The sequence below is a fragment of the Octopus sinensis genome, linkage group LG2 (assembly GCF_006345805.1).
Source record: "Octopus sinensis linkage group LG2, ASM634580v1, whole genome shotgun sequence".
NCBI classification, from domain to species: Eukaryota; Metazoa; Mollusca; class Cephalopoda; order Octopoda; family Octopodidae; genus Octopus; species Octopus sinensis.
This window is the reverse complement of record NC_042998.1, coordinates 49,224,560-49,251,075: the sequence shown is the minus strand read 5'-3', so window position 1 is coordinate 49,251,075 and position 26,516 is coordinate 49,224,560. Positions and strand designations below refer to the sequence as shown.

The following is a 26,516-nucleotide window of genomic DNA, read 5'->3' as shown; positions in this document are numbered from 1 at the left end:
GACATCATTATTTGAAAATTGAAGATGATCAAATTAGACATTAGCGTGGGGAAAATTGACTTGGAATCCAACGGAGAAAGGAATATTGATTGTTAAACACCAACAATTATCTCGATAATTTATTTATTAGCAGCCTCAATTACAATCGGGTCACAATTGAGGAAAATTTTCTTGAAAAAAAAAAGTACCTGTCCCCTGATAATGTTCCAAACTCTCTCAACTTCAACAACTTTGCTGACCAATTTTTACCCCTAAAGATGATGCAACAATACAAAGTGATGATGCAATACTAAAAATGTAATAATTTCAAAGACGGGGAAAAATAACAAGAAATCAGAAATTATTCATTTTACCCCGGTTACTAATTTTGCTCCCCTTCATATATATATATATATGGAGTGGAGCAAAATTAACCGTGGTAAAATGAGTAATTTCTGATTTCTTATATATATATATATATATATATATACACACATACACACAGAGCGTATATTCAAGACATTAAAAGTAAGGATGGAGAATTATACATCCTCGAAACTTGTTTATTACAGTACTATACATTCACTTTAAATCGCTGTCCGACACGTGTTTCCTTTACATAAGATATACGGAGAGTATTGACGTCATAAGAATTGCATAAATTTTCGAGAGAACGTGAAGGAGTAATAATGAAAATAATAAAAATTGTTGTATACAGTGCTCAGGAGTACTACAACTCATCAGAAAAATAATAATTCTTTTTCTCAATAGTGGATAACCACCAGCGCTTTATAGGTGCGATGGTCCTTATAAAGGACCGGGCATAACAATCAACCTTCTATAAGATATATTACGGCACCAATATTTTAGAGTGTGCTTATTTTTCAGACGCATGAGCTGCTGACGATATATATATATATTATATATATATATATATATATATATATATATCCACACACATACCTATAGACAGATATAAATTTTTGAAAGACCGTGAAATAATTCTTTTTCAGAATTGTGGATCTCCACTGTTGAAATATATACATACACATACGCTATATGTTCAGAGAGCGACTGAGAGAGAGAGAGAATAAGATGTACGTATGTGCTTATGTGAACGCATAAACATGTATGCAGACACTAATGTATTTTGACTACCGAGTCTTAATAAAGAGGCAAAAGAAGATTTGAGAAAATAAAAAAAGGGTTGAGTTGCAGTGTCACAATGATTTCTGCTGCAAAGTGAGCACATGTTCTGAAAAACCATAAGTGATGTGTAACAAGGCACGCGAGTTACTGCGCCTCCGTTGCGTACCACATGAAAAGTGTTACTTAGTACTCCCTTCCGTTCTCGTATAATTGTACAATCTCTTCGATCAACGATTCGGCTGACGCCCGGTACCTCAAAAATTAGCAGCAGCAACAGCTGCTACTTCTACTACTTCTGCTACCACTGCTGCAGTCACATCTGGATAACTGTAGTTAGTAGTAGTAGCATAACATGCTTTTGTAGTCAAGACCGGACATTTACCATCACATGGCAAATGCATTGAAACAAAAGCGATATACGCAACAGTAATCAGTGTAGAAACTCACCTAGATACTAGAAAGAAAGAAAAAGAAAAACTTTCATATCTGTTTTGTGTTTCTTTCCCCCCACTCTTGTCTCTAATTGATAAAATTCATCCTCGTCATTCGGATTTGTGTCGCGACAAGGTACGTGGTTCGCATTTGTTTTTTAATTGGCTGACCTCGCCTTCCATTAACACGGGGGTTTCATAAAATACATACCATAATAGTAAAACTTATCCCTTAAAACTTATCACTTTCATAAGTAAAAATTCAAAATACAAATTTATAAGGATATTTCTCCTCTGCATTCGTAAATGATTTTAATTAATTATTTGTTATTCACTAATTCACTTTTGCAAATCATCATCGTTTCATCACAGTGCTACACCGACCGAGTATTATTACGAATAATTTCCACACAGTGTTATCATCTTCATCCTTCTTTATCACTAAACCAGCAAGGGAGCATCTAATGACACCTTACTATCTTAACGCAGAAAGGACTGGCTAATGTGATCCTTATAATGTGTTGATAAGTCCGTTCGATCAAAACCAATTAACAATATATATGTATATACGATCGATTAGTGCTTCATCATATCATTTCTTTCCCGTTAATATTAATTCTTTTGAGCGGGGAAATGTTACTGCCTACGTATGTTATTGTACTACTTTGTGTGTTTAATATATGTGTAGGTTTATTTGTAATGCTATAATTCATATCTACGTTGGTGTTGAACTATGAAATCTGCAGTAGTATGAATATTAATCACAAAGCTTTAATTAGATGGTAACTAATACCCATATTCTTGTGTGTATTGGTAGAAGTAGTCATATTGGCAGGGAATATATTTTTCGAAATCAACTGGGGATCTTCTATGCAGGATTAGAGCCCTGCTAGAAATAGCTGTCAAACTTTCCTAAACTCGTACTTTACCATTTTTAAAAAATAAGGTTATTGTGATTGATGCGATTCTAAATATACTATGTGTGAAAAAGGAAACCAAAGGGGTCACGGTTGGGACGCCTATGATCAGAAGTTTGCTTGATCAGGAGAGTGACCTCTGTCTACAGCAAACCCAATTTTGTTATTTTTTTTTATGTATTTCATGGGTGAGTACGCACATGCATGTGTGTGTGTATGTATACATGTTAGTTGCCCAATAAGCTTTCCTAGGTCAGTGAAAAAACCAGTTACTCGTATATTAGTTGAAAAGAATGATGGGTATATTATAATAAATAATAAGAATTTATTATTTATTATATTTATGACTAATATATATGGCGAAGTTCATATATATATATATATATATATTTATATAATTCTACTTGGACGAAAGAGAAGTAAAGAGTAAGAAAAGACAAGGGGAAAATACAATGAGTATGGTTGACTGCTAAAATAAATTCCCATTTCAATGCTATTACGTAAAAAGCTGTGTAAGATATAATGATCGTTAGGGGGAATTCTGCTAGGCATGAAGCTATAAATTTTATCAAGTTGATATGCGTAAGAAACCTTTATTATTGAATCATAAATCTCTGTATGAGATTGCACATTCCAAATCGCACTATATATTTGTAAACTCTTATCTCATCATCTGTTCCAGACTTAAGCTGTGATACTGGTCGAATTTCCCGGTTATATTTTGCATTTTAAACTTTATAAAAAAATGGTCATCTTTCCTGGAGAACGAAGCACTATTTCGTTTATATTATAGTTTCGGAGATTACTTACAGTTAATTCTTAATGTCAAAGAACGACCGAAACAGGTTGTTTAGAATTTTTTTTTAATTACATGGTAAGATTTCAGTGTCTTTATTTCGGATTGCATCTGAAATGTACACTAAGATCCAAAATGATGTGTGTGTGCGTGCATGTATATGTGTGTATGTATATATGTGTGTGTGTATGCATGTATATATGTTTGTGTGCGTAAGGTTTTTTTTTCCCATTTATATCCATAAAGCAGCCGTTCCCAACCTGTTCTGCACCAGATAGGATTCATGCGATACAATTTTCAGATGGCCCGGGTGATCACGCGCATAAAACACAATAAAGTACATAATATATATATAATAATGATTTATATTGTTACATAGATAATACATATATAATACAAAAGCACCCAGCAGACTGCGGTAGTCAAATGGGAATAAAATATTAAAATTTCTTTCTGTGCGGCCCGATACTAAATGATCCACGCCTGGGGACCCTTACACTATAGTATTTGACTTGATTTTCTTGTGGTTTCTATTGAATTCCTTCATGGTTACGTTTTTAAATTCAAACTGTAAATATTTCCCGTCATCTTGGAGAGAAGGTGTATCTTGTCCGTGTTCTTAATAGCAGCTACACACGTTATACATATGTACCCATCTTTCAGTCAACAGACTGTAGCCATGCTAAGGCACCACTTGGAAGAATTTTCGTCGAACGCATCAACCCCAGTACTTTTTTATTTTTTTTAAAGCCTGATAACTTATTCTATCTTTTACTAAACTGCTAAGTTACAGGACGTAAACACACCAACACCAATTAAGCGATGGTGGGGGACCGACACGGAAAAAATCACACATAGATATAGGGCCTGGAACAGCTTATTCGACCAGTTAGGTCGAAGAAGCTGCTCTAGACGAAACTCTGAGTACCAGTAAACCCAACACATGTAATTAATTTAGCTAAAATTATTGGGTCCTTTTTTTATATAACAATTTAACACACGCACACACGCCCGCGTATGTGTGAATTATTTCACTTGACTAATTATATTTTAGATATGCAAATTATTCCAGACCTTAAATATTCTCCCCTGTTTTTGTATGTATCTAAGTCTTATGTCTACTGTAGTCATGGTTGGACAAATGCTGTGCTGATGATGCCTATTAATTCAGAAACACGTGCCTAAAACGGTACCCTTGTCTCTGAAAAAATTAGCAAAATTTCTGGAGAATTCTCGACTCTTGAAATTATCTCCCTTTACATTTGGAGCTTGTCGTTATTACCACCAGGCAATTTCTATACCATCTCTTCAAACGAAAATTATTTCAATAAATCCATAATCAGTAAAGTAGTTTTACTTGTCTTTTATGTCCAAATTCAAGCCACAGAAACATCGAGTAGTTTTACTTTTCTTTTAGCTCATTTTTGCTCTAAATATATATAGGTTCAATCCCACAACTGACAAATGACATTTTTGTGAATTTGATAAATAGAAAATGTACAAATTCTGTTTTATATATATATATATATATATATATATATATATATATATATATATATATATATATATAGGCGCAGGAGTGGCTGTGTGGTAAGTAGCTTGCTAACTAACCACATGGTTCCGGGTTCAGTCCCACTGCGTGGCATCTTGGGCAAGTGTCTTCTGCTATAGCCCTGGGCCGACCAATGCCTTGTGAGTGGATTTGGTAGACGGAAACTGAAAGAAGCCTGTCGTATATATGTATATATATCTGAGTGTGTGTGTATATGCTTGTGTGTCTGTGTTTGTCCCCCTAGCATTGCTTGACAACCGATGCTGGTGTGTTTACGTCCCCGTCACTTAGCAGTTCGGCAAAAGAGACCGATAGAATAAGTACTGGGCTTACAAAGAATAAGTCCCGGGGTCGATTTGCTCGACTAAAGGCGGTGCTCCGGTATGTCCGCAGTCAAATGACTGAAACAAGTAAAAGAGAAAGAGAGATATATAGTTAATCCAAACAAGAAAGCACAAAAAAAGACAACGCCAGGACGTGGAACAAATATAGTATTATTGGATGCTCAGGAAAGAAGGAGGGTTTAACGTTTTGAGCGGAGCTCTTCGTCGGAAATATAGGAGAAGGAAAGATCCAGAGAAGGGAAGACAGAGGAAAAAAAATCGCCACACGGTACACCCGAGGTCAGCTCTCTTGGTAGGGTGGAGGACTGTAGTGTGGTAATTCATATATATAAAATATTTGTGGTAAAAAATTTGCTGGCAAGACATCTGGTTCTGTCCTTGTCTTGCAAGTTACTTGTTGACCCTACCAGTGCCACTTAAAAAGCATCCAGTCTGCACTGTAAAGTAGTCAGCATTTGGAAGGGCATCCAACTGTAAAAACCACGCCAAAACAGACACAGAAGCCTGGTGCAGTTTTCTTCCTGGCCAGCTCCTGCCAAACTGTCCAACCTATGCCAGCATGGAAGGAAGACATTAAACAATGAAAGCATGGTCAATCCAAGGCTGAAGTGTGATTGTTAAATTGCTGATACAGTTCAGTAAGATCTACCAACACATGCCAGACTAAAAGCATGACCAATTTCCAACAAGTGACAGTGGGGTGCTTCAGTGCATGCACTTAGCTCAGCTTGATTCTTTGAAAGAATGCAATAAAGTTTTTGAAATTCGTTTGACAATGATTCAAACCTGTAAGTTGATTTACTTATTCATTCACACTAAGTTCAAGCTAGTGTCTTGTATACTTATTTCTTTATTGCCCACAAGGGGACAAACAAGGACAGGCAAAAGTATTAAGTCGATTACATCGACACCAGTGCGTAACTGGTACTTAATTTATTGACCCCGAAAGGATGAAAGGCAAAGTCGACCTTGGCGGAATTTGAACTCAGAACGTAAGGGCAGATGAAATACCTATTTCTTTATTACCCACAAGGGGCTAAACATAGAGGAGACAAACAAGGACAGACATAGGTATTAAGTCGATTACATCGACCCCAGTGCGTAACTGGTACTTAATCTATCGAACCTGAAAGGATGAAAGGCAAAGTCGACCTCAGCGGAATTTGAACGCAGAATGTAACGGCAGATGAAATACCGCTAAACATTTTGCCCGGCGAGCTAATGTTTCTGCCAGCTCGCCACCATAGTGTCTTGTATACTGCCAAGTAGTTGTATTAGGAAAATCAAGAAATAGTTTGGCAATTGTGATTTTCATCCCTAGCATTCCAGATGCTCCATACAGTTATAACTTACATCACATTTTCTTTTAGGCACTGCTGCAAAAAATCAAAAACAAACCCCCCAAAAATACCCACCACTTAAAAAGTTACTTGGAAACCTATTGCATGTACATATATTTTGCACTTACCTAAGCTTAAACAGAATCACACAAAGTGAGAAGATTCACCAGCTGTTGCTCTCAAGGAGACTACTAGGATTGTTTTGCAATTGATTGAGTAGAATCATCAATCATAAAAGATACTTAAGATTGTTTGGGCAAATAACTTTTGGTTCTCTGCATGGTGCACAATAATTTTGCACTACTTATGAAAGCTTAAAATGTAGGTTGACTTAAGGTTATTTCTTTCTTGCTGTTCAGTATGGTCTACCTTTATGCTTAATATTATATGCAGGCAGTAAGGTGGTGAGCTGGCAGAATTGTTATTGTGCTGGCCAAAATGCATAGTAGGATTTCATTCATGCTATATGTACTGAGTTCAAATGCTGCTGAGGTCGATTTGCCTTTCATCCTTTTGCGGGGTCAATAAAATAATTACCAGTTGAGTACTGACGGTAATATAATCGACTTAACCCCTTCCTCGAAATTGCAGGCCTTGTACTAAAATTTGAAACCAATCTTATATGCAGGCAGCATGTTGGACAAAATGGTTAGCCTTTCTACTTGCTTTATGTTGAGTTCTAAAACTGCTGAGATAAACTTTCTCTTCCATCCTTACGGGGTCATTCAAATAAAGTATCAGTCAGTTACTGGGATTGATGTAAATGATTTGCCCACTTCTCTAAAATTTACTGGCGTTTTGCCAAAATCAGATTATTACATAAAATCTTGATTGTTTTTGCTTTGTCATTTTTTGGCGACATACACCTTGGCATTTTCAATTACATTTTTTTGACATCTGTAATAGGCTTCATGTTTTTATACTCAAGTCCTACTTCTTAAACTCATTATTTTGTCTTCTCATCACTCACCCCTATACTTTCTACACTATACCTATTTCTTTATTACCCACAAGGGGATAAACACAGAAGGGACAAACAAGGACAGACATAGGTATTAAGTCGATTACATCGACCCCAGTGCGTAACTGGTACTTAATTTATTGACCCCGAAAGGATGAAAGGCAAAGTCGACCTCGGCGGAATTCGAACTCACAATGTAACGCAGACGAAATACCGCTAAGCATTTCGCCCAGCGTGCTAACGTTTCTACATTATACCTCTCACAAGACAAATGAATATCTTGTATTTATTCATTTCCAAGATGATAACACATATTGTAACCAAATTTTCTATTTTTTACAATTAACCAGGAATATTTTTTTTAGTATATCTCTTGTGTCCAGCAGTCTGGAACATCCTATATCTCTGATTCTTTCAAAATTTCATTATTTGCACTTTCATCATCAAGTGAAACAGCAGTATGAGTGAGATTATCATGTTCAAGCAATTTAACCTTATTTGCTAGCTGATTTTTTTTTTGTTTTACTATTGTCTCCATTAACTTGTCTTTTAAAATATTTTAGTATAGTCATTTTCAAAGAAGTATACCAATCTGAAATATATAGATATTTGATACTAGTGATATTTAGAAGTAAAATGTGGGGAATGTTAATTTTTCTGTTTGTATTGTTGCTGAGTAAAACCAACCATCCATGAGATATTTACCACTTATGAGTGAAACTGGAAAAATAATTATTGATACTATATCATTTTCATCCTGTCTATCATAATCTTGGGCACTTAACCCTTTTGATACCAACCCGGCTGAAACCGATCTGGCTCTGTAGTACAAATGTCTTGTTTTCATAAGTTTTGAATTAAAATCTTCCACCAAACCTTAGTCACAATTTATGTTTCTAACACTAGCCTAATGATAACCAATTTGTTTTACTAAATTCTTTGTTATATTTAAAATAATTGAAAGAAATACGGAGCATCTCAAAATAAATACAGTAACAAAAGGGTTAATCTAAAAATCTGAAGGAGACAATAAAGAAAGAAAAACTTTAATTTATAAATCTCCTTAATTCAGTCCTACCATAGCAATTTTTATATTTTGATACGGGGGGTGGGGGTGCCCTATTGTTGACATCACAAGGGAGATAATCATTTCTTCATGATAATTGGTAGGATTAGAAATTTGAATTTGAAATTAAGGGGTTATAAAGAAAATGATGCACAGAATTCACATAGTTACTTTCTTTTAATTAACTTAGCTGCATTAAGTTAAAATTTCCAATGAATAAAGGTGGTAGAAATCTTAGTTACGCCAATTTGTCTACAGTATCAAGGTCAGCCAAAAGAATGTCTGTGTCCAGGGAAAGAGAGATAGCTGCAGAAAAGGAAGCATGCCAAGAAATGAGCAGACTGTGCACTACAAAAGTCAGAGATTCTCAAAGTGATGAACAGAGGTATGCATGACTGACAAGGAATAGGATCTCCACTGCAGAATGAAGAGCAGTTGCAACAGGTTAGAGAAGGAACTTCTGTGAAGCAGTTTTCAACTATGATCCAGCAGTTCATTATGCAGATGATACTAGAGTTTCCATTGGTGCAATGACAACTGAGTGCATACATTGTAAAGCAAAGAAGTAGTCTGGAGAGATACTGGCACTGTGCTTCAGTGGTGGAAAGGTTTAAACTCACATACACTCCCCCAACCTCCAAAGCCATTGAAGAAACTGTTGTCATCAACTGACCAAGGTTCCATGCACTTCCAAAACAAAATTAGACAGTACAATGCTACTCTACGGATGACATCATTTGGAGCCACAAGAGATATAACTGAGCCACGATTCATGCAAACTTTCAAAGTCCATGGTCAGATTTATCATTGGATTGGCTCTCTGCTACCTCTGTCAAATAAATCACCAAAATTCCTTCAAATATATTTTATGGGTGATTCTCAACAAGAAGGGTAAGAGAGGTGCAAGAACATTTCCAGCATCAAGATGAACATTGTAGTGTCTGCAAAAAATGCTGCATAACAACAACAACCAGATCAGAAGCTTCAAGACTGCACTTGAAACAATTCCACATGACTCCATGGATTACAAGGTAGTTATCAGATTAGACAAGAACCATCTGGTCAACATGGAGGGAAGTTTAATGCACCGACAGCAAATGAAATAGCTGTGCTTCAGGTTGGACAAGAACATGACAAGCATGACATTGTCCTCCATCTCAGAGACTGCACACTAACAGACACAGTCCAACTACAAAAAATACCATGCTCACAACATTCTTCAAGCTCTGTCAAGATGATCAATTTGCTACAAGACTACTATACAATGAATTCCACAAAAAGCACTGGTGTTGGTGCCACATAAAAAGCATCCAGCACACTCTGTGGAGTAGTTGGCAGCAGGAAAGGCATCCAGTTGTAGAAACCATGCCAGAACAGACAATGAAGCCTGGTGTGGCCCTTGGCCTTACCAGCTCCAGTTAAACTGTCAAACCCATGCCAGCATGGAAAATAGTTGTTAAATGATGTTAATGATAGTGGCACATATATGGCTGTGTGGTTAAGAAGTTTGTTTCCCAATCACATGATTTCAGGTTCAGTTCCACATCATGGTACTTTGGGTAAGAGTTATAGGCATTGGTATGACTGTATGGTTAAGTTTGCTTCCCAACCACATGGGGGGTTCATTCCAAGTGACACCTTGGGCAAGTATTTTCTACCATATCCTGGCTGACAAAATATTTTTGATGAAAATTGAAAGAAGCCCATTGTATATATGTATGTGTGTGCGTGCACATGTGTCTCATTGTTCTGACAGTGCACATTACTTGTAAAATAAGCATCACTGTCATACGAGTGGTGTCCTTTGTTTCTGATCTTTTCTGAAAACATATCTGACCAGCAGGGAAATGTTACTAGGTGAGGGTTGATGACAAGAAGGGCATCTGGCTGTAGAAATTCTACCTTAACAAATTCTGTCTGACTCTTGAAAGCATAGAAAGGGGACATTAAAATGCTGTTGATGATGATGAAGATGCAAAAAAGAAGCTGTATCACAAGCTCATGCACCTATATAAAAAAAAAACCATTTATATGGTGATGGTCATTTTTTTATACTACTAAAGAATAGGCAGCGAGCTGACAGAATCTTTAGCATGCTCGGCAAAATGCTTAGCAACATTTTGTCTGTCTTAATGTTCTGAATTCAAATTCTGTCAAAGTTGACTTTGCCTTTCATCTTTTTGGTATCAATAAAATAAGTAACATGTGGAGCACTGGGGTTGATGTAATCGACTCATCTCCTCTCCTGAACGTGCTGGCCTTGTGCTAAAATTTGAAACCTAAGTCACTATAAAATGGATTTTCTCACCCATGGAACTTGAAGAAAATAGCTGCATAATTTTAATAGTTTGGCAATTCTTTGTTTTATTTGGTTTAGTTTATTTAAGTTCAGAAACCTGTATTCAATATTTTTATATTTGTGTAAGCAAATATTTTCCTTTGTTGAAAATCTTAAAGGCAACAAACTGACAGATTTCGAAATACAAATCTTTGTAAATTATTAAAATCAAATTTTGGCAACTTTTTCTATGTAAATGATAATAATGATAATAATAAGAATATAAATGTATATATATAATTTGAAGCAAGCTAAATGAAATGTGTAGGAATTTTATGAGGAAATGTGAACTTTCAAAGTTGTCATCTTGTGTCAAAACATAGAATGACATTTACAAAAGACCTTGTCCAGTTCAACTGTGGATATTTAGAATAATGTACAGCCTGTAGCAAAAATCTTTGCAGTTGAGAATTTTGATAAAATTTGAAGGTTATTGGATGAGGGTTATAGGCATGGCTACATAGTTAAAAAGTTATCTTTCCAACCAGGAGATTGAGGTTTAGTGCCTCTGTATGACAGCTTGGGAAAATGTCTTCTGCTATAGCCATGAGCCAATGAAAGTCTTTATGATTAGATGTGAAAAAAGCCTATATGTATATATATATATATATATATATATATATATATATTATGTTATACTTGGGGATGGTCATTTATTTCTTTTTGTCATTTAAACTCATGCACTATTTATTCTATTATAACATAGTTACTTGTCACCAATTACTGTTTACTGTTTGGGACAGCTTGCTGAGTGCCACAGATCAAATCTGTGGGTGGTGCGAATTCCCAACCAGACCTAGGGTAATGTGGTATTGGAACGATGCTGTAGACAGCACCATTAGAGCAAAGAAACAGGCCTGGAAGGACTGGAAGAGTGGGGGTAGCAGGGAACTGTATCAGATAGCCAGGAGGGAAGCTAGGAGACAGGCATATTTAGCCAAAGGAGAAGCAGAAAAATAGTAGTTTGCCTATGTTCAGCGACATGAGGACCAAAGAACTGAATTGTTTCGTATTGCAAGACAGTGTGTGAGAGAAAATCAGGATATCATAGGAGAGAAATGTGTTCACACAGATGATGGTGCACTTGCATTTAATGATTCTGCAAAGAGAGAGGTTTGGAAATGCCATTATGAAAGACTGCTGAATGTAGAGAATGAGTGGGAGGAAGAGAGTCTGCCAAATGTTGACCCAGTTGGGTGATCAGCTACCCGAAACAACAGTACCTTGGTAGATAAAACAATTAAGGATATGAAGACAGGGAAAGACCCCGGTTCAACAGGAACCACTGCTAAGATGCTTAAAATATCTGGTGGTGTGGGTTATGGTCTAGTCACCCATATTGTAAATCAGGTGGTCCACGAAGGAATTATAGCAGCACCATAGTCAACTGCTAGAAAAGTAAAGTTGATGCCTTAGATAGAAATAATTACAGAGGTATCAAATTGTTGGATCAATTGATGAAAGTTATAGAGAGAGTCATAGCCTAACTAATTAGGAGAGAGTTAGCCTAGTTGAGATGCAGTTTGGTTTTGTGCCAGGAAGAAGCACCATTGATGCTGTATTTATGATAAGACAACTGCAGGAGAAATACCCGGCCAAAGATAAACCTCTGCACTTGGCCTTTGTTGACTTGGAGAAAGCCTTTGACAGGGTCCCATGATCCATTATTTGGTGGTCAGTGCAGAAACTAGGGATAGACTAGTGGTTGGTAAGAGCTGTACAAGCCATGTTCAGGGATGCTACTAGTAAGGTGAGGATTGGCAATGAGTACAGCGAAGAATTCCAGTTAGGAGTAGGGGTCCACCAAGGATTGGTGCTCAGCCCCCTCTTGTTCATCATAGTCCTCTAGGCAGTAACAGAGGAATTTAAGACAGGCTGCCCCTGGGAACTCCTCTATACTGATGACGTTCTTATGGCTGAATCACTACCAGAATTAGAGAAGCTTCAGGTATGGAAGCAAGGTCTAGAATCAAAAAGCCTTAGAGTTAACCTAGCAAAAACCAAAGTCTTAGTAAGTAGGAAGGCAGACAAATCGCAAATCCTTTCAGATCAAGCATCCCTGTTTGATCTGTAGAAAAGGTGTAGGTAGAAACTCCATAAGATGCACCCAGTGTAAGCTTTGGATACATAAAAAGTGCAGCAATATCAGAGGAAGGTTAACAGGGAAAGTAGCTTTTGTATGTGGAAAATGCACAGATACAATAAACGCTGGAAATGTGCAGAAAATAGACTCCATCAACTGCCAATTAGGTAAGCTAGAAGTTGTCGATACCTTCCATTATCTAGGTGACTAAGTTAGCAGTAGAGGAGGATGCTCCAAGAGAATAGCTGCTAGAATAAGAATAGCCTGGGCAAAGTTCAGAGAGTATCTTGAGAGGAAAGTTAGGTATCAGATATGGTGTTCAAGAGAGATGAATGCCCCATGGAGGCAAAGTGGCTGAGTTCCTTTTGAGTGTTGGGCCTCATGGAGGCAATGACTGAGACCTTTGGCATTACATTGTGCTTGAGACAATCAAGCCGAGCAAAATTGCAGTCATGGCAGATACCAGTGCCATGCAAATGGCACACATGCCGATGGCACATAAAAGCACCTATTACACTCTTGGAGTGGTTGGCGTTAAGAAAGGCACCCAGCCGTAGAAAACCATGCCAAATCAGACTGGAGTCTGGTGCAGCCTTTCAGCTTACCAGCTCTGGTCAAACCATGCAACCCATGCCAGCATGGTGTAGAAAGAGGAAAACCCAGTCTCAAAAGCCCAGTTCCTTATCATCTAATATCTTAATTTATATTGAAATAGTAGTATTTTACAGATTCTCTTTCACTATTCTATTCTCTAAAAATATAATTTGGAAGATGTTACATTTTTTATGGGTGCTTACACTTATTTCTGTACATTTTTTTAAATGTTTTGTTTCATTTATGTTATTTTCTAAAGAACTTTTTTTTTTGTTTTTCTTCTTTTTTAGGATGGATACTCTTCCTGACAAAATCTCATCTGTATCTGATTCATCAGAAAATACTCAAGACAGTATAGAAGATGAATTTTTGGAGATGATGACTGCTGGTTCTCAGTCGAGTTCTGAAAGTGTTGATGGAACAAGTGTCGATGTAGTAACATCTAATTTCCCAGTTGTCTTTCCTCAACAATCTTTTCACTCAGATGGAATTGGTCATCGACCTGTTCTCAGGTAATATTCCCTTTTTGTCTTAAATTAAAAGTACAGATAGGTAATGTCTGTATTCATTTTACCCACCTGCCACGTTCACACAAGTAATCAATCACTAAAGTGTAACAACAGCTCAAGGTCAGTTGTGAATATATCTATGATTCCTTGAACTGCTACTGTTCCCCATTCAGTTGGGTTGCTGAAGGTATCATTTTCAATGAAAACAACCCTAAATCTCTAAATAATGAGTATTGGATTTATTGTTATGTCTTGGAAATTCTCTGTGTATTGTGTGATCCAGTCTTCTGAATATTATTATAGAATTATAGGTTATTTATGATAAGGTGTAGACCCAAGTGTTGCAATGCACCAGAGAAATATGGGAATCAATGAAGTAGACACATAAACCCAGCAGGCAGAAATGTTAGCACACCGGGCAAAATGCTTAGCGGTATTTCGTCCGCCGATACGTTCTGAGTTCAAATTCCACTGAGGTCGACTTTGCCTTTCATTCTTTCGGGGTTGATCAAATAAGTACCAGTTACGCACTGGGGTCGATATAATTGACTTAATCCGTTTGTCTGTCTTTGTTTGTTCCCTCTGTGTTTAGCCTCTTGTGGGTAGTAAAGAAATAGGTATTTCGTCTGCCGATGCGTTCTGAGTTCAAATTCCGCCGAGGTCGACTTTGCCTTTCATCCTTTCGGGGTTGATAAATTAAGTACCAGTTACGCACTGGGGTTGATATAATCGACTTAATCCGTTTATCTGTCTTTGTTTGTCCTCTCTATGTTTAGCCCCTTGTGGTCAATACAGAAATAAGATATTCAGTTATCTACCATCTCAGTTTTGGTTTGAATGTTATTGTATAATCAGTGTTCTAACTATGGCTTGTGGCCTATGTTATTCTATGATTTAGTAGTTGTTGTCATTGATTGGGTTCAGCTCAAAGTAGGCCATGGTCAAACAGACCTCTGTTAAGCTGTCCTCCATCTATGATCACCTTGAGATTTTTTTTTTTGTTTAGATAGAGGCACAGGCATGGCTCTGTGGTTGAGAAGCTTGCTTTGCAGCTATGTGATTTTGGGTTCAGTCCCACCATGTTGCACCTTGGACAAATGTTTTCTACTATAACCCTGGGCTGACCAATGCCTTGTGAGTGAATTTGGTCGACAGGAACTGTGAGGGTGATGAGCTGGCAGAAACATTAGCACGCCGGGTGAAATGCTTAGCGGTATTTGGTCTGCCGCTACGTTCTGAGTTCAAATTCGGTCAAGGTTGACTTTGCCTTTCATCCTTTCAGGGTTGATAAATTAAGTACCAGTTACACACTGGGTCGATGTAATCGACATAATCCCTTTATCTGTCCTTGTTTGTCCCCACTTTGTTTAGCCCCTTGTGGGCAATAAAGAAATAAGAAACGATAGCACGCCGGGCGAAATGCTTAGTGGTATTTCGTCTGCCACTATGTTTTGAGTTCAAATTCTGCCAAGGTCGACTTTGCCTTTCATCCTTTCGGGGTCGATTAAATAAGTACCACTTATGCACTGGGATCGATATAATCAACTTAATCTGTTTGTCTGTCCTTGTTTGTCCCCTCTGTGTGTAGCCCCTGCAGTGTACCGGGCCATTTACACATAAGCATGCAGATTAACCCTAAATCCTAACCCTTAACGTTCACGCTTAACCTAAAACTCTAACCTTAACCCCTAACCCTAATCTTAACCCAGATCAAGTCATTTCACAGTGTATACTACTGATACTTCAGTAGAGTGCATGCTAATGTAGCACCAATCTTTTGTTAGGGGTGCCATTCAAAAAGTCCCACATGCTGCATCATTGGATGCAATTAAATTACAACAGAAATTTCAATTATATATTTTCTGTTAGGTAAGAAATAGGTATTTATTACCTTGCTTCCATGAGGCCCAGCATTCAAAGGGTGCTTTTTATGTGCCACTGGCGTGGGTCACATAAATGGCATCAGTGCTGGTGTCACACAAGAAGCACTTTTCAAATGTTGGGCCTCACAGAGGCAATGACAAGTGACTGAGGCATTTGATGATAAGCCGTGTTTGAGAAGACCTATCATGCCAAGTGAAATCATAGTCGTTGTTGATGCTGGTATCACGTAGCTGACACCCGTGCCAGTGACATATAAAAGGCACCAACAGCACTCTTGGAGTGGTTGGCATTAGGAAGGGTATCCAGCCATGGAAACAATGCCAAATCAGTTTGGAACCTGGTGCAGCCCTCCAGCTTACCAGTTTCACTCAAACTGTCTAACCCATGCCAGCATGGAAAGCAGTTGCTAAATGATGATGATGATGAAGTAGAATGGTTTTGGTAAATTTTGTATATGAAATACTCAGGTGCAGGAGTGGCTGTGTGGTAAGTAGCTTGCTAACCAACCACATGGTTCCGGGTTCAGTCCCACTGCGTGGCATCTTGGGCAAGTGTCTTCTGCTATAGCCCAGGGCCGACCAATGCCTTGTGAGTGGATTTGGTAGACGGAAACTGAAAGAAGCCTGTCGTATATATGTATATATATATATATGTTTGTGTGTCTGTGTTTGTCCCCCTAGCATTGCTTGACAACCGATGCTGGTGTGTTTACGTCCCCGTCTCTTAGCGGTTCGGCAAAAAGAGACCGATAGAATAAGTACTGGGCTTAAAAAGAATAAGTCTCGGGGTCGATTTGCTCGACTAAAGGCGGTGCTCCAGCATGGCCGCAGTCAAATGACTGAAACAAGTAAAAGAGTAAAAGAGTAAAGAGCTAGGTATAAGTTATTTCATAACAACTTTTACATTATTCTCTCTACTGAATTATTTAGGAGTTTACCAGTTATTTCTTATTTCATAGTTGATTTTCACTAAGTATTTCTCTTATATCACAAGATTCTCATAGTCGTTATCCATTCATAATGTTACACTTCTTTTTATTTTCTGTATTCACATGATTTGGTGCAAATTTCAGTTTTGTCTTATTGCTCATATCTTTGCTACCTACTTTTTCCAATTACAACTCCTTAGAAAGTCAGTTCAAATTTAACTCAAATCATCATTAACCCTTTAGCATTTAAACTGGCCATATCAGGCCCCAACATTCTTCTGGTTTTATGTCCAAACTGGCAAGATCCAGCCTCTTTCTCTCTCTCATACACACACACACCTTACAATGTCATTCTAAAAATAAACAATCACATCTTCAAAATCTCAAAGCTACCAGATAATGCATGTGAATAAATAAGCATTACATTTGACAGTCATTCGAATGCTAAAGTGTTAATGTCACCATCATCATTACTGTCATTATCATCATCATCAGCAGCAGTTGTAGCATTTTAAGTTCATTTACCCATGTTTGCTTAGGTTGGACAGGTTTTCTTCATCACAGCAACATCTCATTATTTTCTTCGTTATCTCCTTTATGAAGATGAACCTCTCAAGATTAGCCTTCACCACCTCTTCCCATATTTTTTTTGGTGCTTCTTTTCCAAACTTTTTTCCATGTGGATGGTCATGTGACATTTCTTTACCCAACTGTCATCTTTCAAATGCATCATGAGCCTGTACTTGTACAATCTTCTCCCTTGCGCCCACTACAGCTGATTCCTCTTGTATCTAGCTTTCATTTCAGCCTATATATGTTCCATCGTTAGTGGACACTAACATTACATATCCATTGGTGCATGCTTTCTTCATATCATTCCAGCTTTCACACTCTTTCTGCATTCAGTGCTTATGTCCCAATATTTTGTTCCCAGCAAAAGTAATAGCTCCCTGAATGTTTTCACTCTTGATTTTACTATGGCTGCTACATTTTCATAATACCCACCCCCACTGTTAATTAGGTCACCTAGGTAACAGAAGCTATCAACCACCTCCAGGGAGCCTGCCAAGTATTTGAACAAATTTCTTTCATAGGTGCTCTTATTACTAACTATTCCTGTGCATCTGCTTACATATGAAGTCTTCCTTCTTTGTTAGCCTGCTTAACATCCAACTATAGCTCTTGTTCATTCATAGATTACATTGGGTATACGGCATGGAAGCCCTTTCTACTCTTTTTCATTTTGCATATCAAGTATGGCTTCTTCCCAGTTGCTTTTTGTCTTTTTAAATCTCTCAATTCTGCATTTTGCTTCCACATTAGGAATTGGAAAGTTTTAGTTATGAGGACCAGACCATCAGTGTTTAGGAATTCTCACAGACTCTTAAACTCTTGTTATGGCTTGGAGAAGCTTGAGAACAGAGCCAAGCATGCTAAATGGGAATAGCTTGCATGGCTCTCACAAGCCATTAATTTGCACCTAGTTTTCAGTACAACTACAAAACAATCAAAAGTAAATACAAAATATAGTGACTTGTTCTTAGCCAAAACAGTCTCCTGTAGGAAGAAGGCATGAGTGTACTCTGATCTTCTCATTAGGAAGAGGATATCAGTGGCACTCTATCCCTGTACCCTGTATTTCATTTAAGTTCATTCTTTTCCCAATTGCTTGTATGATAGCTATTATTATCTACTTGATTCAGAATATGTGATTGTTATTTCAAATGCATTGTATGAAGAGTTTTGGTTTAAACTACCCTTTATTAACTGTAAAAAAAAATTCTTGTGCCAAGCAGTTCAGAGTTGGCCTCATCTCCTGTCTTTTAGATATGACTACTGGTCTAAATACCCTTAAACTGGACAGCCTCAGTATAGTACCCAGTTATTGTAATCTATTTATCTCATTCCCAAGAGGTAAAGTTTACATGTGCTGCTATATTTATATATTCTTGTTTTAATTGATGTGACAAATTTTGGGGCATTGCTCATTCAACAGGAAAGGCATGGCTGTATGGTAAGAATCTTGCTTCCTAACCATATGGTTCTGGGTTCAGTCCCATTATGTGAATCTTTGAGCAAGTGTCTGTTATTACAGTCTTGGGCTGACCAAAGCCTTATGAGTGGATTTGGTTGACAGAAACTGAAAGAAGTCTATATGTGTGTGTGTGTGCGTCCCTCCACCACTGCTCGACAACTGGTGTTGGTGTGTTTGCCTCCCTATAACTTAGCGGTTCGGCAAAGGAGACCAATAGAATAAGTACCAGGTTTAAAAACAAGTACTGCGGTTGATTCATTTGATTAAAAAAAAAATTCAAGGCAGTGCCCCAACATGGCTGCAGTCTAATGATTGAAATAAGTAAAAGATAAAAGATACTGTTTATTGTATTTGATGGCATATAAGGTGCACCCCCTGCCAAAAAACATTATCTCAAAAACTATCCTTGTCCCTATAGGACTCAGGATGATGAAGTTGGGGCCTCCCATTAGCATATCTTGTACTGATGTTCACTACTATAGTCTCTTCTATGTAGCCTGACTTCATAATAATTTTTACATGAATATTACTAATTGTCAAATGCTGCCAGGGTTGACTTTGCCTTTCATTCTTTCAGAATTGATAAAATAAATACCAGTTGCACACTGGTATCGATGTCATTGGCTTCCCCCATCCATTCAAAACTGCTGGCCTTGTGCCAAAAATTAAAAAGAATTATTAATATAACTTATGTTGTAGGATATTTGCACTTTCATGATTGCTTACTTTATGTTCAGCATTATTTACTTTATATATATAGTTTTCCACTGTAACTAAAGTACATTTGTAACTTAACTGGCACTCCATCTGTTATGGTGACGAGTGTTCCAGTTGATCCAATCAACAGAACAGCCTGCTCATGGAATTAATGTGCAAATGGCTGAGCATGCCACAGATTCATGTACCCATAATGTAGTTTTGTAAGAAATTCAGTGTCACACTCAATGTGAAAGGGCCAGCCCTTTGAATTACAAGTACTACTCATTTTTGCCAGCTGTGTGCATTGGAGCAATATGAAATAAAGTGGCTTGCTCAAGGACACAATGCACTACTGGGTATTGAACTCACAGCCTCGTGATTGTGAGCCAAATGTCATAATCACTAAGCCATGTACCTTCACTTTTGTAATGTCTTGTAAAGTACTGCTAAATTGCTTTAAATATTATATGCTGTAATGCATTAAAAATTTTTCTACTGAATGTCTGTAGCTGAAATTGGGGTGCATTTTATATGCCCGTGAGTCTTTTATGTCATAAAATGCAGTAATTACCTTCTATGTAATTAGTTTTATGATGCTCTATACTTATGCATACAAACCTTAATACCTCTAGTTTCACATGTTCTTTCTTGTCAGTCTATATTTTTACTCTTCAAAAGAGTGACCTACTCTATAATTATCTATACAACTAATTTGTCTGTCATATCAGAAATGGTAATAATTGGCAATTTGATTTCCAAGACCTACATTTCTTACTGAAAGAAGGAAATTCAATCTCACATCATAAACATCATCTTCATTTTTTTAAAACTTTCAAGCTTTTTTCTTCTTTATTTCCATCTCATGTATCTTTTACTGACACTACAGTTTAGTTCTGTATACAACATATTACACTATTATTTTTCATATCATTTTAAAATCATATTTACCATATTTTCTGATACACGAGTTGATAGTAGTATGTGGTGTAAACATTCAAACTTCGTCCCTTTCCAAATCCTACTGCATTCCATATGATATTTTTGGTATTCGGACCTGTTTTTGACTGTAAATTTAGGTCCAAAAAATTTGACTTGTATGCTGGAAAATACAGTGTTTGTTGAGTTAATAATGTTGAATTCAGTTTAATTTTCTTTTATCAGTCATGTATTGGGATAAAGATCAATTGACTATAATTCCTTCATGTGCATTTTGGTCCTTTGTTTTTTTGTACTTGCTGGGTCAGTAGGAAGGGCAGTAATCATGGCCATTGCATGTCCACTGAGACTAGTGAGGTTAATACCATTCAGTTTTAAAATGCTACAAGTTGACACCTGCAGGAAAGACATGAGACCAAAGAAAAGATTTCAGGTAGTAATGTTCTGGGAAAGAGGTACCAGGTATAGTGATCAGTGTGGGCTCTCTGGGTGAGTGGACATAACATGGTTAATAAGAGGTGGAGAGATGAGTTGGACGTGCCTAGGAGGAGGTTCAAAACTTGCCAACTCCAAGAAACAGGCTATTATTGTAGCAGTGGAAAAGGCAAAAGATATGAGGCAGCTTGTCTGTAGGATGTCTGCAAGTGCTTTTATGCCAGTTACTTGATGACCTTCCTCTTGATGTAGTCCAAGATGTCTGTATGTAGCAGCAGCTATATAGACATCACATATGTGGGAACATTTCTCCTATGTGGACAACACTTTGAATTGTGCGAATGAATCACTTTAGATTTCAGTTAAAAACTGTATTACTAGGTTGTTCTGAAAATGATGGCCGATTTCAGAAACATAATTTTATTCTGGAAAAATTAATAATAGAAATGTTTTGATTAGTCAAAGTATGAATCATGAACATCTATGCATCTCTGCCATCGATCAACGAGATCATTTATGCCTCGTTGATAAAAACTTATTGGTGTTGATGCTAAGAAATCTTTAAAAGCTGATTCCACCTCTGGTTTGGACCTGAAAGTTTTATCACTTAAAAGTGTTTAAATGCTTTAAAAAATGGTAGTCAGTAGGTGAAAGATCAGGAGAATATGGAGGATGTGGTAGTCTTGTATCCCAAGTCTGTGAGTTTCTGCAGCGTCATTCTTACATGTGGCTTTGCATTATTGTGAAGCAGAATTGGACCATGCTGATTCACCAATGCAGGTCTCATTTTTTGCAAGTGAGCATGTATTTCAGTGAGTTGATTGCAGTAAACTTCTGCTGTAATTGGCTTCCAGAAAGTTGTAATAGACAACATCAATTGCAGACCACCAGACAGTTACCATAATCTTTTGCTGATGCAACTTTGGCTTTGGGAAATGTTTTGTGGATCACTTACGGTTATCATAAAAGATTAACTTTCTGTTACTAGTGACTATTCGGTCAAGAAAAGGATTATTGGTGTTTCGCAGAAAGCGCATTGACACAGTTCAAAACGCTGAACATTTTGATATTCTTTGAGCTCATGCGGTACCCATTTATTGAGCTTTTTCACCTTACCAACCTTCTGCAGATTGCATGAGACCATTGCAATACCGACACCAAGTGCCTGAAACATTTCTTTCACACTTTGATGTGGGTTTTGTTCAGCAATTGCTTTCAACTGTTCATTGTCAAGACTGCATGACTGTCCTCTACCTTCTTCATCTTCAAGGCTCTCATCACCATTACAAAATTTCTGAAACCACCTTCATACTGTGTGATCACTTGTGGACCCCTCTCCCCATGCTCTGTTGATATTGGCAGCAGTTTGGGAGGCATTGTACCCAAGCTTGAACTCATGCAAGAAAAGTAAGCAAAGGTCCTTTTTTGCCATGTTCATAATTAAGGGCGTTTTTGTTTCAAAAGTGTTTTCTGTCTGAAATAACTAGAAAATTTTTAAAGAGCATACATCAAATATTAAGTACGTTGAAATTCACCTCAAATATAATTAAAATACTATGATAAAATTGCGTTTCAAAACACAAAACTTAAAGCGGCCATTATTTTCAGAACAACCTAATAGTTATGTCACTATTACTCTTAGGGAGGTCATAAATGTTTTGTAATTTCCTTTTGTTTTTCCATTTTAAAACTTATCTAAAACTGAAATTATTTGTATTATTAAGACAAAACAAAACACCACCTTTCAGGAAACTGAATCTGATATAATTTTGAATCCCAACTACAGTAATTTCACTTCATTTATGTCATCGATGTCTTCTTTACATGATTTAATTTGCTTACTCCGATCAATCTGGAGTTTTTCTAAGTTAAATACTAATTTATCTCACTGGTGGTGCGTCATATCTGGACCATCTCTGTCTTCTATCCGCTCCAGAGTGAATAAAATAATTAATAGTAATAGTTTTGAGTTGATTTAATCAATTACACTTTTTTCATATCTAGTTAAGTAATTATTTTAGTATCTGATTTGGCAAATATTTAATTGGCTTACAGTGCTATGTTTAAATCCTCATGAGGGAATGGCTTAAGGGGGTGGGCAGGGTAGTTTCAACAAGGTTACTTTTAGATATGCAAGTAGAAGATTAAATCTTCAGCGATACCTTTCCAGCCCAACTTACTGTACTCACCATAACCATTGGTTGGTCATTGAACTGATCTTAGTATATTACTGGCAACTGACAGTATGTATTTTACTAAGTCAAGAGGGATGAAAGTAAAAATTACTATGAGGAGTTTTGATATCAGGATAGTAAGGTACTAGACTAAATATCGTAAAGTATTATACCTCGTACTTTATTGTCTTGGCTACAGCTGTTGCTTTGATTTATCATTATTAATAATATTTACTAATAAATTGTCTACATTGTAGGTGTATTCAGTTCTATTTCTATAATCTGCTTTACTCCCAATTTGATTTGCTATCTGTATTTAGCTGATAGCAGTGACCTTTATGTATTAATTCTTAAGCTTCCTGTATTTTTATGTACTATACTCTGTGTGTGTGTGTGTGTGTGTGTGTGTTGTATGAGTGAAAGAGGTAGATGTTGCATCTACAGCCTTCTATTGACAAGTATTTTAGATGTGATTTCTTCCCGACAGTTGGAAAGTATGAACAGTTATTACTAAAGAATGCTGAAATGGAATGGTTAAATTTAACAGTCTTCGTGCACATTGAAGGACAGTTAATAAGCAATTATTTAAAAACACTGTCGTGTTTGATTAATGGTTTCTTTAACCTGGAAACAAGTCTTTATTTGTAAGAAGATGGAGTAAAATTGGTTAAATTGAATCCAGCAAATTATTGGTAACTGGAAGGATGAATGACAGAGTCAATTCCTGTAAGATTTGCACCCAGAATAGTAGGGAACTATAAACTATGCATAGTAATACAATCATTCTAGCTTTCTACTTGCTTGGCCAGTTCTGTGGATCTTGTGATAATTAATATTAACGTATAGCATTAATAACCATGGAAACATCTCGAATTGAAGATGTAGCCAGGTGGTTGTTGAACGAGACATTTTTCTGGATATATATCAATTTACTGATATGTAACACTTGAGTAGGATTGTGATTAATGGTAAGTTCTTAATTAACGAAGTTTTGATTTCAGTGGTAGGACTGAGTACCCACAAATTGCTATTTCCACAACTTGGGAGATTTGAAGTAATTAGATATCTATTCTATTTGTTTAATTTGTTGGTAGTTCTACATTATTTTTTTAAAAAAAAAAAAAGAGAAAATTAATTATTAGAATCAACTGAAATTACATTTTTTTTTCACTGTCAATAATTCATTTTGTGCGCCCTCATTTTTATTTTCTCTCAGCTTGTCTTTTTTCACCACTTACTCGCTTTCAATTAATCTAGATTTCTTTACACACACACGCACGCACGCACGAACACGCTCCTCATTTCTTTCGCGCTCTCTCTCAACTCATTTTCTCTTTCTATCTGCCTTACACTCTTACTTCCTCATTTCTATTCAACCTTTTCCTCTTTCTCTTCCTACCTTCTCTCTATATTTAAGTTTTGCTATCAAATATTTATTTCAGGTCTCGTTCTTTCTTTCCTTAGTGTTGTTACAGCTCATTCTTTATCTTAGGAAACTTCTAAAATGAGCTGTCGAACTGTATTGTTGGGGATTGGCCTGGAAGTAAGGATAACCACGTAAGACGAACACTGTTCCTCACTTCCCTCTCGTCGATCATTCCCGCTCCTAAATCTCTCCCGTCCCTCTCGCTATTTTTTTTTTTACACACATTCAAAATCTCGTATAGAATCCACCCATTCGCTCCACTTTGATAACTTTCCCGAAACCAGAACAAGTGTTTCATCAGAACATGGATTGATTTCTCTCTCCAAAGAGCCAGTTATGAAACAATTTTACTTTGCAAATTTGAATATAACTTATTTCCAATGATGGAACTCGCAGACAGTTGTCATAATAACTTCATGGAATATCCATTGCCTACGTAAGGATATATTGTTTTTTTCTTTTGTGTGTGCTTTGCTTTTAGTTTATACTTGATGTATTCTATGCAGAAAAAGTACTTTTGTTTTATCTTTATCCTCTGTCTCATCGCTTTTTATGGCTTAGATATAAGTGAGATCATGCTCCGTATGTTTTTATTTAAAGTGTTAGTGATGATGATGGTGATGGTTAGTGTCCGTAACGATAACAACGGTATAAATAACAAGCATGATAATAAGGATGGCTTACACTATTGAGAAAGCTCTGTCTCTTTTTTTAATTTTAATTAATTAAATTTATTCATAGTGTTAGTATTGTCGATGATGATAGTGGTGGTTAGTTTCCGTAACAACGATCACAACAGTATATATAACAAGCAGGATAATAATAATAAGGACGGCTTATTCTCTTGTGGCATGGCGAAATGTTTTTGTCCCGTTTTACAGAACGCCCTTACCAGGAATATAATTGGTAATAATAACAATGGTTTGGAGTTAGTTATGTTAGTTTAGAATGAATTGGGGGATGCAGTTGTGGTGTGTATGCCTCTCTCAAGGTCACTCCTAAACGAAATTAAATTATTAAAGAAACAAATGAAGCGTTAATAGCAAAAACCGGGGAAACCACACAGAGCTTTATTATACATATGTGTATACATACACCACACCCTCACTGTACCCGTAATCATTTGCACGCTTCTGTCTACTATTTCACCTTCATTTTGTTATATATACAACTTGGTTGGTCATGGAAGGAAGCTAGTTAATAAAAACGGGAACAATCTGTACGGAATTTCTATTTACTAGATTACAAAGAGGGACAGTGACTTGAAATAAAAAGACAAACGTTTCGTATAGGGGGTCTTGATTAAACAAGAAATAGACATGGAAAATGTATTTCCTTCGTTCCTGATGCCAGACTGTTTATTAGCAACTAAGGAGATTGGCAGACAAGTCGGAATTACAGATATTTTGGTATTCGTTCTCTAGGATACAGACAACTTTTCTATTGATGCTATTTAGAATGTGTGTGTGTGTGTGTGTGTATATATATATATATATATATATATATATATATATATACATACATATATATATATATATATATATATATATGTAGGTCCCGGGTTGAGTCGGGGTTAACCACAGTAAATAAGGTACTCAATATATAGCAGAGTAAATTAATTTATTTTATAGAAGGAGCTTCTACAGGACTAGAACTGTTTCATTCAAATATATATATATATATTGTATATATTTGTCATTTTAAAATGTCTAACATTTTGAAAGAACTCTAGGCAATCTTTCATCGCCGAACTCTAATTTAGGTGTGTGTATGTATATATGTGTTTTATGTGATCTAGTGTTTATTTGCCTATGTTAATACAGTTATAGACACACGTGTGTGGCAAAGAGCTTGTGCGTTTCATACCCACACCTATCGAACGCATCATTCATTCAAATATTCAGTGTTTTTTTTTCTCTTATATTTTAGATTCACATCTA

General features: G+C 36.6%; 1 protein-coding gene across 3 annotated transcripts in view; it reads left to right on the top strand.

Moving 5' to 3' along the window:
• Nucleotides 1-1,159: 1,159 nt before the first annotated feature.
• The window catches only part of LOC115223205 (acetyl-CoA carboxylase-like), a 143,477-nt gene continuing 118,120 nt past the window's right edge, over nucleotides 1,160-26,516 (top strand). The window contains exons 1-2 of one of the 3 annotated variants that reach the window (XM_029793673.2): nucleotides 1,160-1,695; nucleotides 13,841-14,062. In XM_029793673.2, coding sequence (XP_029649533.1) covers nucleotides 13,842-14,062 — 221 coding nt within the window. In that variant the 5' untranslated portion in view covers nucleotides 1,160-1,695; nucleotide 13,841. Of the gene's footprint in view, nucleotides 1,696-13,840; nucleotides 14,063-24,585; nucleotides 25,013-26,516 lie in introns of those variants that run through there. The other 2 variants (XM_029793682.2, XM_029793691.2) reach the window with 2 other exon arrangements.